Source organism: Brienomyrus brachyistius, chromosome 19 (genome assembly GCF_023856365.1).
Source record: "Brienomyrus brachyistius isolate T26 chromosome 19, BBRACH_0.4, whole genome shotgun sequence".
Classification (NCBI taxonomy): Eukaryota; Metazoa; Chordata; class Actinopteri; order Osteoglossiformes; family Mormyridae; genus Brienomyrus; species Brienomyrus brachyistius.
Genome location: NC_064551.1, coordinates 19,292,775 through 19,305,953, shown reverse-complemented (window position 1 = coordinate 19,305,953; position 13,179 = coordinate 19,292,775). Strand labels below are relative to the sequence as shown.

Sequence of the window (13,179 nt, the reverse complement as noted above, 5' to 3'; positions counted from 1 at the left end):
AATGCCTGCTTTATTCCACTGTACTGTATAAATTCAAAGCAATCTGCCCGTTTGTTTAAGTGATACCCCTTCATGTGTTCTCATTTAGTTCACAATTATTTGTGAATTACATTATATGTAAAACTAGTCATATCTAAATCTGAAGTATTGCAAAAATGCACAATGCCACAAATCCTGGTGTAACTGACATCATTAATCTGCTGTATGTCATACTGCATTGCGTGACAAAATGTACATATTTATTTAGTTTAATTAAGGTCATGCTGAAGTCGTCCTCTTTCTGCTGTCCTGCCAGCAGTCGTAAAGACTTTCGAAGAAGCATTTATGGTGGGTGTCAGGAATTCAATTTAACCTTCAGATACAGAAATAAAGGCAAGTGCCCCCCACCCCTTTAAAACTGCAAACTACTGATGCATTTCAGGTTTAATGAAAGTTCATAGCAAAGAGTCGTGCTAGTTGTCCTTCCTTACAGTTAAGTATCAGTTACTGGAATGATAAGGTAATATTACAAAAATTCAGAATACAAAAAGACGATTTTCATAAATAGTGCCGTTAATGCTGTTCCTCCTTCCTCTCCATAACAGGCGTGACAAAAGGAATAATAAAAAAATTCATTGTACGTTAAACACAAATGCACATTTTTTGTGTCGCTACCTTAGGTAATTGCACAGCACAGAAAAGGAACACAGGTAAACACGAAAAATAGACCTACTGGACATAAAGTGCATTCCAATGGAAATGGCGATAGACCCAACCATCTAACACGCACAAAACCAGACCACCCCAGGAAAACAACAGATCATTTTAAGCGCAGAACAGCCGATTTTCTGTAAACATCAACAGATTTCAAAACCAGCCCAACTGTCTTCGATGTCCCACGGCAGCCACCTGCCACCCTGCTTGACGCCCCTGCCATGTGCGAAATTCATTTGTGATCATTTATTAGGTTACGGGGGGGGGGAGGGGGGGGGGGAGGAAAGGAACAAAAAAAAAAAAAAAAAAGCAAAACGGTGAAAAGAAAACACTCTTATGGAGCCCTTAAACAGAAACGGCACACGGAGCAGCGTGAAGATGACGTCTCCGATCCTCCGGAGAAAGACGTGGGCTGCTGGCAGAGAGCTAGAACCTGAAGAGGTCAATGAAGTTCTGTGGAGACACCGACGTGAAGCAGCTGTCGGGATCGTTGGCTGTGCATGGATGTCCGGAGTCCTGCAGAAGGAGAGAGATATTCATGTCATCCGGAGTGACCCCAGCCCCACAGACACCTGCTACAGGCACATATTACACTGGCAGTAATAAGGATGTCACCTACCGTTACCCAAACCTGTACAAATCCATGTTATACCTAATTATAAAATCACCAACCATTCAATTACTTAATTGTTCTGGATCTCGGATCCAGTGCAGCTACTGAAATTACAACGCAATTAAGTTTAACAATAATGAAGTTTATGGGGAACAAACTGAAAAGCCAAGTAAAAATACTCTTTATTAAGTATAATACTTATACTTAATAAGTTAGCTTTGTTATATAATGTATTAGAGGTGTCTTCTGGAGGCATAAGGTAGCCATAGATACATGAAGATATCGATGCTTAATTGATTTTTAATAACCTCTTGGGGACAAAAGAAGTTTTTTTACTAAAAAAACTAAACTGAACTGAGGTTGTTGAGGTGAGGTAGCTGGGCAAATTCACTCCCTATAATACTTACAGGACACTGGATATTTACAGACACCTAGGAAATATCATATGGAAATCAATGCAAAAAATGATACCTAACTGGTAAGACCAACACAAAATCTGATCACACATAACTATGAGCAAACGTTTTACACCTTCCTACACTTTCACACGACTTTCCTTTCTGAAGAATTAACTCAAAACAGACTAGAAAGTAATTCAGCTGGACTGTATGTATTATACTGAAGGCTAGTGGTACTCCGCGTTACAGGGCCAGAAGGCTAGTGGTACTTCGCGTTACGGGGCCTGAAGGCAAGTGGTACTCTGTGTTACGGGGCCTGAAGGCTAGTGGTACTCTGTGTTACGGGGCCTGAAGGCTAGTGGTACTCCGCGTTACGGGGCCTGAAGGCTAGTGGTACTCCGCGTTACGGGGCCTGAAGGCTAGTGGTACTCCGCGTTACGGGGCCTGAAGGCTAGTGGTACTCCGCGTTACGGGGCCTGAAGGCTAGTGGTACTCCGCGTTACGGGGCCTGAAGGCTAGTGGTACTCCGCGTTACGGGGCCTGAAGGCTAGTGGTACTCCGCGTTACGGGGCCTGAAGGCTAGTGGTACTCCGCGTTACGGGGCCTGAAGGCTAGTGGTACTCCGCGTTACGGGGCCTGAAGGCTAGTGGTACTCCGCGTTACGGGGCCTGAAGGCTAGAGGTACTCCGCGTTACGGGGCCTGAAGGCTAGTGGTACTCCGCGTTACGGGGCCTGAAGGCTAGTGGTACTCCGCGTTACGGGGCCTGAAGGCTAGTGGTACTCCGCGTTATGGGGCCTGAAGGCTAGTGGTACTCTGTGTTATGGGGCCTTGCTTGCAGGCTCCACCCACACGTCAAACTGCCCAAGGTAAACTGGGAAGCTACCCCCGAATCTGAGCTTCTCATACTGTGAATTGCCTAAGCATCCCAGCTAGCTGCCAAAACTGGATTCAAACATGCAGTCCTTTTAAACACAAAAAAATAGGACCTATGAAGGTTATATTTATGCAAAAGGTCTATAAATATAAATACATTTCTGCCACACAAGTACAAAAGCCATGTGTCTGATTACCAACACATCAAAACACGGCCATAATTATCAGACAGCCACGAGAAAAATAAAGTAGCATGCACCAAAGAAATGCATTCTGTGTGTGTTAGCGATCACAGGTGAATGCATGCCGAACGGAAAACACATTTACTCATAACACACAACCACCAAAAAGTATTTTTTCAACGATGAATGTGATTGACAGACAGTGATGATAGCTGACAAAAGAGGCGAATGAAGTACCTTGAAGACTAAAGCCAAGCGGTAGTCCTTTAGAGATCGGAGAGGGAAGAGAAAGAGAGGAAATGGGCAGAGAATATTAAGGATTTCCTGGTGTGGCCAAGCCTTTGTCACACAAAGTACCCAGACAGCAGGTGGGGAAACACAATGGCGAGATAGGGGGCTCAACTGGAAACTAGCAGGGAGGACACCATGTCCAGCAGGGGGCGGTACAAGCACAAAAGCCAGAAAGTCAAAGCTGATGTGCTGGGTCATACTCAGTATCACTATATCCCAGTCGGCCAAACTTTTTGTTTGTTTATTTTGACTGTGGGAAGGCCGAAGGTTCGGGTGAGACAGCAATACGCTCAGTTATGTCACGTTATCCAAAGATACCTTTCATCACGACACACTAACCACATCACATTGTGAGGTCTGCTTTCCAGTCACAAATGACAGACTTACCTTCCAAAACAAAATGCCGCAATGTTTACAGAAATGCAGGGTGTCTCCGTAGACCTCCTTTTTGGGGTAGTACTTCTGCAGGGTGAAATACATCAGCTTCCAGTCCACATGCCCCTTTTCCGACACAATTAAATGTCTGCAGAACTGGAAAATGAAAAAGACAAACAAGCTCCTTAAATCTGACACCAAGCATAAAGCTACAAGACACAGACATATTCAAAACTACAGGTTTTTAGAAATACAATTAGCTTAAGTATAAGTTACAGATATAGGCAGCAGGCCTTTCTTTACACAGTCATTTTTAAAACAGTTAAACAAAGTCATGCCATTCGCCATCTGTACAGAATTCCAGTGGCCCTCTAGTGGGCTTCTTGTGCACTGCAGCCTCAAACGTAGCTGGCCTGCTGTATTGCACTGACCAGTGCGAAGCAAAGCCTTTTCTACATTTTGGTTTCATTTTTAACTTTTCTATATTATATAATATGACACATGGGTTATAGCTTGTAAAAGGGAACCACCCTTAATAAAAGATAAATGAGAAATACTGTAGGGACCAAGTATTCTTTTTAATATTTTTTACCACTACAACCATATAATGAAGAACGTGAATATGGGAATCCGTAAGGCCACGCGAAAGACACTGAGCGCGTCTCACCTGCTTCTCCGCGAAGTGGAACTGGCACAGCTTCTTCCAGAGCTGACGGTCCTCACTGAGCATGTGCAGCGTGGGCGTGGCCTGGCCCAAGTTGATGATGTCCCAGGCGTCGGAGAACTTGTACAGGATCCTGTTTTGCATGTGCAGTGGGAGGTCGCTGAGGGTCACATCACCTGTTATTTGCTGGGGGAGATAAGGGGCGGGATGGACGCGCTCAGTGAACGGACCACGGGCTGACAGTGGCCGGACCCCGGGCCGACAGTGGCCGGACCCCGGGCCGACAGTGGGCGGACCCCGGGCCGACAGTGGGCGGACCCCGGGCCGACAGTGGGCGGACCCCGGGCCGACAGTGGGCGACTGATGCACATCTCAGGCACGTAACACCATTACCCTGTAGCTATAGAGCACCGCCTATCAAGCCTTAATAACTCAAACGCACACAAACTGCCTGACAGATTCCCTTAATGATTAACTGCAGACCCTTCCAAGGAAACGCTTACCTAAAAAAAATGACTTGGTCACTTTCCTGCTATTTAAAATCTACAGGCTCCTAAATGTAACTCGTATGAAAAATTTCACTGCACGTGATGTTTATCAAACTAACATTTATTTTTACTTGCGGTTACCTATTTGGTTCACTGGTGTGATTAATAAAGCTTGGCTCTTTGAGTTGCTTGGCTGCCATAGTTACCTTGGTAATCTGAAGGTTGTCGAGCTGCTGTTGCCAGCTCAGGATGGTCTCCAGCCTGGAGATCCAGATGTTGATGTTGCCCACCAGCACGCACTTCCCCACCTCCCGGATGAGGATGCAGAGGGTGGAGCTCAGGTCCCGGAGCAGGTCTTTGATGAGCCGCGGGTTCTGCTGGTCTTCCAGAACTGAATCGGGATCAGCAAAACAGACCGGCTCAACAACCAAAAGCTAGGCTGATTCTGTTTCTCCAGATTATAAGAACAAAGTCCTCGGTTGGGCTACAGTTACAGTTACAATAGGGGTATGGAGCTCCAGATCGCTGAATGGTAAACTTGGTGTAAAATGGACAAATGATGATGCTTGAGATATCACACACAGCTTATGTCAGGGTATCCGGTCACAGGGGAATCAGCACCACTAATGTCCGATTGGATTTCTGTACGAAGACTGCATCTTTACTCCAAGGGTAAAACTAATAACCTTGTGCCATTCAGAAAGCGACAAGGGATACATTCACCTACATAATGCATCAAACGTAAGCAATGCCATTATCGTAACCAGATCCCTGACTCATCAATATGGGTTAGAACCTCGCTGCTAGAAACGGCAGGTTCTAAGTGGCTTTCCCAAGTCCCGGCGCTCCTGGCGGGCGGCACGTATGCAGCTACGGTGTTGCAGCTACCTCTTACCCTTCCTTACGATCTTTTCCAGGACATTGAAGTAGTTTTTCTGGGCGGCGCCGCTCAAGGACGTCAGCTGTGACTTCGCAATCAGCTGCAGCAACTTTACAGTGGAGGGAGAAAAATGGGCTCAGATAACAGCCGCTATTGGGCGACTCACCCAACATGGCCGTCACTCAAGTCTTACCTTGACCACGTAGTTGAACCTCCGGATGTCCTGAATCGCACTGGAGAAGTCTAAGCGGTTAAAAGCCTCTCCTAAGGTACAGTAACCATGTCTCTGATAAAAAAAAAAAATAAATGCAATAAAATTCATTCTGAAACAACATTCTGAAGTATTTCACTCAACGTCTTTGTCTACACATTTTTGTTAATTCATTTTCCTCAAATACAATTACAGTGTAATTACGTGGTGGAGGACGGTGTGGCATGTCTCTCCATAATGACGGCCAGCTGTCTAGCGAGGCACCTGGAGGATCATTATTATTAGGTGTTGACACATGGGCTAGCTGAAACAGCCCCCTCCCTCCATGCCCGGCCAGCAGCCAATCAGCACCAAACTGTCACCTCGCCTTTTTTTTAATCCCACTCACCAGATCAAATTTGCAAGGAAGGTTTGATCCGAGTAACTGCGCGCCTCGGCCAGAACAAAAGCGGACAGACCTTGAAGCCCACTGAAAGCTTCAACCTGGTCATCACTTCATCACCATGACAGCCAGTGGCTTCCAGCTGCAGCCGATCAAGCGTTGTGCTACTGGACAAAGTTACAAAAGCTATGGAAGTAATCGGCTTCAAACTCCCTCCAGTACTCACTTCTCTTGTGCTCTCCTTCTGAACATAAATCCACTTCTCTTGAAAGAAAACTGAAAACACAAACACAGTCGGGTTTGGGTTAAAAATAAACATTTAACATTAATATTTACTGCAGACGCCGACTAGGCATAATGGGCAGGTTCAGTCCTGGTTTGTCGGCTTCCTGTATGTTTATTTTCTCTCCTCATACTGGGATTTTATCTATATTTGGAAGCCTGAGAGAATCCGCCAGGGAGCCGCACGCTTACACTGAGATTTCGTGCTGTTGTTGAAGAAATCCTTCTTCCTCTTTTTAGCTGCCACTTCGCAGACATCTTCTACGAAGAGGTTCTCTTTGTTTTCATCATGCAGCCTGCTTGAAGAAAAAGGCCTGGTCATGAATCAGGGGGAGGGTGGGGGTTTACCGACCCTGCATGTTTAAGGGGAGAAAAGGCATGTGACCTCGCATACTCCCAGAATAAGCTGATACACACAGACAGGTAAATTAATTTGAGTCAATCTAATAATTGACTTCACAGTTCATTCCTTTGACACAAGTTTGGTTGCACGAGCGGTAGTTTAAACAGAGCAATTAAAATATAGCGAGCAGAGTAAACACATTAAAGAAAAAGTTTGTTCCTATTAATCATTTCAGACTAATTTCATGGGCTGCAAAAGATGAGGGCAGAACCCTGCACACACACATCAATAAGCCTCAATTTCTATGGCTGCTTTTTGTTAAAAGACCAAATATTTAGTGTTTGGCAACAGAAGCAGCTCCAGAAATAGTTTACGGCGTGTGCATCTGGCTGAGGAAGAGCGGCTCTGCCGAACTTTCCGGGAAGCATCACCCACATCCACGGCAGATACATTACAGGGATGACAGATCAAAGCATTTCCTTAACGAACTAAAGGCAGAGCAGCTCGCAATCGAGGCCTTCCAGCCTAACTCTCCTTCATCACCCTCTGCGCTGGAGAGAGGGGCAAACCGACAGCTGAAACGTGGCCATTGTCTGACGACCTTCTGTAAGGCGTCACTCACAATAACAAAATCCTGCAGCTGAATAAGAGTCACGTTCAATTCCCGAACGCCAGTAATGAAAACCACTCCCTCAATCATGACACAATGGACATAAAGGATTAATGAACATGAATGCCACAAATACCTGCTTTAATCCACTGAACAAACGCAGAGGTTCTGAGAAAAAAAAGTTAAGTTTTATGTTGAGATGTTTCCCTTCTAAAAAAACTAAATTTTAACAATTAACTTGAAAATATTCTCCAATCTTAACTGAAGAACATGTACTATTTATTGTTAATAATGACATGAACAGGACACCAGACAAGACACACATTTCAAAGGAATGGAGTCCCAGTACAGTGTGCATAAATCCAATACATTATGGATATCACTGACAGCAACTCCGCTGCCCTTTTACATTAGAGTCCATCAGACTGATTTGACAGGCTGATTTGGGTCATACCATTTCTCCAATCAACATTAATAAATAAATTACAATTAAATATTAAAAAGGTCTTATATTCCATGCTTAGAGAAATTATGTTTGTGATCTCATGCCTTCCAGATGACTGGCCAAAACTAACTTCACCATCTCTCTCTCATATATATATAAAAATAATCAATGAGGGGAACCATGATCTACGAAAACTGTGGCCACAGGGTCATGAGGCTGTTACGAGCTTCTGGAGTCGTCCGCATGCCTGTCTGTCATTCAGCTCGGCCGATGCGGAGAAGCCCGCAGGTATCACCGGCTCGTTCACAGCAGTGAAGCGGTGGATCACAGACGGTGTGTGGTGTGGGATCAGTGCGTCGCTGGAAACAAGACTTCCTGCCGGTCTAGTCCTGACTGCGCTTCACACACCAGCACAGCTCCCAGCTGGTTATTGAGGGCGGCAGGGCTTAAACTCCATTACGGTTACCCCCCCAGGAGGAGGACTGCCCAACCCCCAGTCCACGGACCGGTTCCCAGCTAGTATTAAAGCAGGACAAAGAATGCCGGGGTACTGCTGCCCCCCATCCTGCATATTAGGGGATCGTCCCGTATTAAAAACAAAACGCTGTGGTCAGGATAATGCACAATTTATCCCATATTTTCAAGCACGTCAAAACGTGGAAAAGCCCTACCCTAGAAGGTCCAAGGGGACAGTTCCAGTGTAATGCTACTGAAGAGCAGCTCCATCAATATTAAAACCCTGGTTTTGTCAAGAAATAACACAAGGTGTTTTTGTCCATCCGTAAATTTACTGACAGAATAAGTAGTAATTAATTTCTGTTTTGCAGTTAAAATTAGGGTAGGTGGGCGCCTTCAGTATGTATAATAAGCCCTTACAGCAAGTGCTTGGAGCAACTAAGAACACATTAAATACTTAGACAACAGTAAACGGTGCAGTAAACCAAGAAAGATACACCAATTATTTATGACACGCACAAAATCAAACACTTTTCTACAGCATTCATATTCTATTGTACTGCATTGTGTTGTGGATGTTATACATTTGTTTGTAATTATGTAAAACACAACTGTGGCCCTAACCCAGTGTACTGTGTACTTGTACATGGATCTGCTGAAACCAACATACTAACGTCGACAGCCAACACAAAAGAACCTTGGTACAATTACCCTTTAACTAGGAAAAACCCAAGATGACAAGGAATAGTTCATTTAAAGCACTTTATTTACATAAATGTTAAACTAGACAGTAATTGCTCAAATTTATGAGTTGTCAGATGCAGATGCGGGGTGTTTATAAAATAGCAGCACATTTTATTATGCAAGATCATGCCAAATATCAAGAACAAGCTTCTAGTTTTCAACAAAGTGATGTGGTTTCTACGGCCAGACCGACAAATGAGTTGAGTACTGTGTACCCAGCTTGAGGCCTGTGTACCGATGTGTAAAGATACTTTACATGTGACATTAAGAACAATAAGAGCCTCTAATACAGGTCTGAGTGTACAGAATGAACTGCTTTGTGGAAACGCAGCAGGACAATGATGTCAGCACAGGGGAGACAGAAGACAGCTAACCCACGCTAATGGCCACACTCTTACTCTCGCTCACTCCCTACACCCCCCGCAGCGGGAAAGCGTGCCAACACGGGGAAAAAGCATACTTGTGCTGACTGCTGATCCAATTTCATTGTTAGTGGTCAGGGCGGAGGGCTTTCAGAATGCTGACATTGTACCAGCCCCAGTGCATTAATCGCGGTGACCCCATCAATCTGGGCAATGATGAGGGACCAGCCCTCCCTTCCCTAAAACTTATAGGTCCCCTTCTGTCTCCGGGACCAACGCTCAGGGCACGGCTACAGCTACAGGCTTCTCCGGGACCAACGCTCAGGGCACGGCTACAGCTACAGGCTTCTCCGGGACCAATGCTCAGGGCACGGCTACAGCTACAGGCTTCTCCGGGACCAACGCTCAGGGCACGGCTACAGCTACAGGCTTCTCCGGGACCAACGCTCAGGGCACGGCTACAGCTACAGGCTTCTCCAGGACCAATGCTCAGGGCACGGCTACAGCTACAGGCTTCTCCGGGACCAATGCTCAGGGCACGGCTACAGCTACAGGCTTCTCCGGGACCAACGCTCAGGGCACGGCTACAGCTACAGGCTTCTCCAGGACCAATGCTCAGGGCACGGCTACAGCTACAGGCTTCTCCGGGACCAATGCTCAGGGCACGGCTACAGCTACAGGCTTCTCCGGGACCAATGCTCAGGGCACGGCTGCAGCTACAGGCTTCTCCGGGACCAATGCTCAGGGCACGGCTACAGCTACAGGCTTCTCCGGGACCAATGCTCAGGGCACGGCTACAGCTACAGGCTTCTCCTGTAAAAATCTGTTGATTTTTACCCCTTTTTGATAATCGACAAACATGCAGTATTTATGCAGGGGGCCAAACTGTACCCTAACCCCCCCCCCCCCCCCAATTCTGTGTTAGCCCCAATTTGTTAATAAAATGGAGGTCATGTTTTTCATAGGGGGATATGTTATGTTATGCCCCAAACACAATCACTCTTGTTACTGTGGCTATTTCCACACATCTTTGGACTTTCTGACAGTTCTGTTCCACCTGAGCTTTTGGCTCGCAGTCCGTGTTCCTTCTGCCCTTCTCCTGGTGCCCTGGAGGCTAACACTGTAGCGGCTCCAGGGTAATTATGGGACGGCGCTCGCTACTGCCATCTATAAAGTACTGCAGCACATTAAACAGACCAAGAAGCTTCCTGACTCCCGTCATGCGGGTTTCTTCTCCGACCGGAGCCCCGAATACGCCAGGGCACTAATTCTCATCCAGTCTCTAAATAAAACCACATGCGGCACAATAGATTCACGATGAGATCCTGAAGCCCCAAACTCCACTCAGTGCCAGAGACAGCTAACTGAGGACCAAAGTGTATCTCTAATCAAGTACACTGAAATACACCTGAATGCAAATACAAATAATAATAATAATAATAATAAAAACAACATCACTTAGTGTTTCACTAAAAAGGAAGAAAGAATCTTTTATCCCTCAATAATATACTCTGCAAAACTAATAAAATTGATGACTGCTTCCAGTAATACCGTAGTTAAGTTTAATAAGCATACACATGTATTTGAGTTTAATAATATCCACTAATTAAACATGCAAATATGACCGAACAAACTGTTATTAAAAACCACAACCGATTAGTTAAAAAGTTGCCAACTCTTTCGTTAATTAACTAAATTAATAATAACAAATAATGGGATGCACAATCACACATTAAAGTAAATTTATGGTAAACGATGGCTTACTCTTCCAAGTCAAGTTCGTTGTTTTCGCCCATGTCGGGATCAAAGAATTCGAAACGTTTCCATCCATCTTCGGTCTTTATCCAGCTCCATCCTGGAGACCTCCAGTCCTGGCCCAAGAAAGGCATCGTCTCGCTGCTTAAACGGAACAAGACCAGTAACCGATCAGCCGCTGCGCCCAGATACACACAGACAAATCGCTTTGACAGAAGAAACCAGACATGGTCTGCTTAACTAAACCCCGCTTCTTAATCATTTATCACCGTTCCTGGTAAATAATGAAAAACAACATGCTGGTTTAAAAGCGCACATTTCCTGACACAAAGCCTCTGTCAGCTTCCTGGTGGTTTGTCTCCCTCTAACTTACGGCAGAGCGGACACTGCGGGCACCATACCTAGCTAAGCGACGTCGGCTGGATAAAAATGCAAAAGCAGCTCCAAAAGCACCAAACACAACTGAAAAAGCACAACAGACGCGGCACGTCGTGCGGGCAGCGGCCTTTGGCTGCTCTTACGCCCCGTCGGCGCGCTGACAGTCCCTTCGCCAAAATCTCTCCTTTGTTGCGCGTCGTTTCGCTACAATTATTGACGGAAGTAAACAGCGTCTCTGCCGGATTGCAGAGAAACGCCTCCATGCGACCCCTGATTGGTCGCATTGTTTATATTTACTCTGTTGCTACCCCGTTCTCCGGTTATTCATTGGCCGACGCACCTGTCAGTCACCAAGACATGGCATCTTCTCTGTTTTGCTAAGGGCACCAGCCAACACGTGACAGGGATCCCTTGCACATGTACACGTGTTTTGGTTTTGATAGGTGAGGGAGTGGGGGGGCTGTTGTGATTGTGTACTGGGAGAGTCGCGGAATATGAATGTTCTCTATTCATGAAAAAAGATGTAGAATAAAATGCACTAAGTTTCGTTTTCGATAAAATATTTGATAAGATGGTAGTCCTACCATTACGGATAATGTACATTCTATTGTGTATATCACCGTGTTTTTATGTTAACCAAAATACCTGAACGGTAAAATAATTTAATTAATCAACACAGTAACCCATTGTATCTTTCAGCGTTCCAATTGTTTACAAACAAAAGAGTAAGGAATTAAAATGAAATACACCATACAAAGAACGATTACTGTACATTTTAATAGAAATGTAATTTGTATTGAATATATTGTACCATTTTACTTGACTGAAAATTTATAGCTAGATACAACAAGCTACATGCACCTTTGTAATGAAACATCGATCTCTTTGCTGTGCGTGTTGAATTGTTGTCTCTAAATTACTCTAGTGTGTAAGTGAGTGTGTTGTGTCCTGTCCAGGGTGTACCCCAGCCTCGCCTCGTGCCCTCTCCTGGCTTCACCCCGCCCCAGGTTGGCAATGGATTGATGACACAACAATAAATAAGGCAACTGTCTTCCCATGAGGTTCGCGTAATTTTGCGGGATACGCAAACAGCGACCTCCTCTGGTAATAATTGAAAAATGCGAATATAGATGTATAGCACATTACACGTTTTTTTTCGCGCACGGCTATCAATCGTACAGTAAGTAGGGCACTGATTTTTTTTTACTTCTAATAAGAAGAGAAGAACAATCCAGGCACATGCAAGGAGTGAGCCTTTTCAATTACACTGGCTTTGCAATAAAGATTTCGTCTCAGATACCCCACCTTGGCTTGGCATTGATTTCAAGGAGGTGGAAATTTGTCCACCTGGAGGGTGTGCGGTGGGTTGGGAAGGGTATTGGCGGTAAAATATATATCGACCCCCTGATAGTGGAATACATGGTTAACATATTACATTTTTTTCACACTGTTAAATTGTTGCCATGTTACATTATACCCATGTGATTTCATCACTTTGTAAACATTGACAGGGACACGGTAAAACTCCTACAACATCCATTTTCAAACTATGTACAAGGCTATTTACCCTTAGCAAAAGTAGGGAGGAAATGCACGGCATTCAGGTATTAAGTGAATAATTTTTCTTTTTTCCTCATCTGCTTATACGTATACAGGCCAGGCTGTGATTTGCTCCCACTTTCCTACCGCGCCGTAGTCTGCGATTTATTCACTTTATCTACCACCAGCAGGGGGCAGCAAATAATATTACTCC

The 13,179-nt window shown here is 45.0% G+C and overlaps 1 protein-coding gene across 5 annotated transcripts; it reads right to left on the bottom strand.

Annotated features, from left to right (window-relative positions):
- Positions 1–411: 411 nt before the first annotated feature.
- Positions 412–11,676, bottom strand: fbxo25 (F-box protein 25). Of its 5 annotated transcripts, none has more exons than XM_048985410.1 (11): positions 11,450–11,676; positions 11,058–11,189; positions 6,526–6,632; positions 6,278–6,327; positions 5,652–5,744; positions 5,474–5,567; positions 4,785–4,969; positions 4,094–4,276; positions 3,439–3,582; positions 2,998–3,024; positions 412–1,209 (listed from the first exon to the last, which is right to left on the bottom strand). In XM_048985410.1, the coding sequence occupies exons 2-11, from the start codon at positions 11,180–11,182 to the stop codon at positions 1,120–1,122; spliced, it is 1,098 nt and encodes a 365-aa protein (XP_048841367.1). In that variant the 5' UTR covers positions 11,183–11,189; positions 11,450–11,676; the 3' UTR covers positions 412–1,119. The 5 variants fall into 5 exon arrangements, with proteins under 5 accessions (XP_048841367.1, XP_048841366.1, XP_048841368.1 ...); XM_048985409.1 differs by having other exon boundaries at positions 11,058–11,192; positions 11,450–11,675; XM_048985411.1 differs by having other exon boundaries at positions 6,526–6,629; positions 11,058–11,192; positions 11,450–11,674.
- Between the last annotated feature and the right edge of the window lie 1,503 nt (positions 11,677–13,179).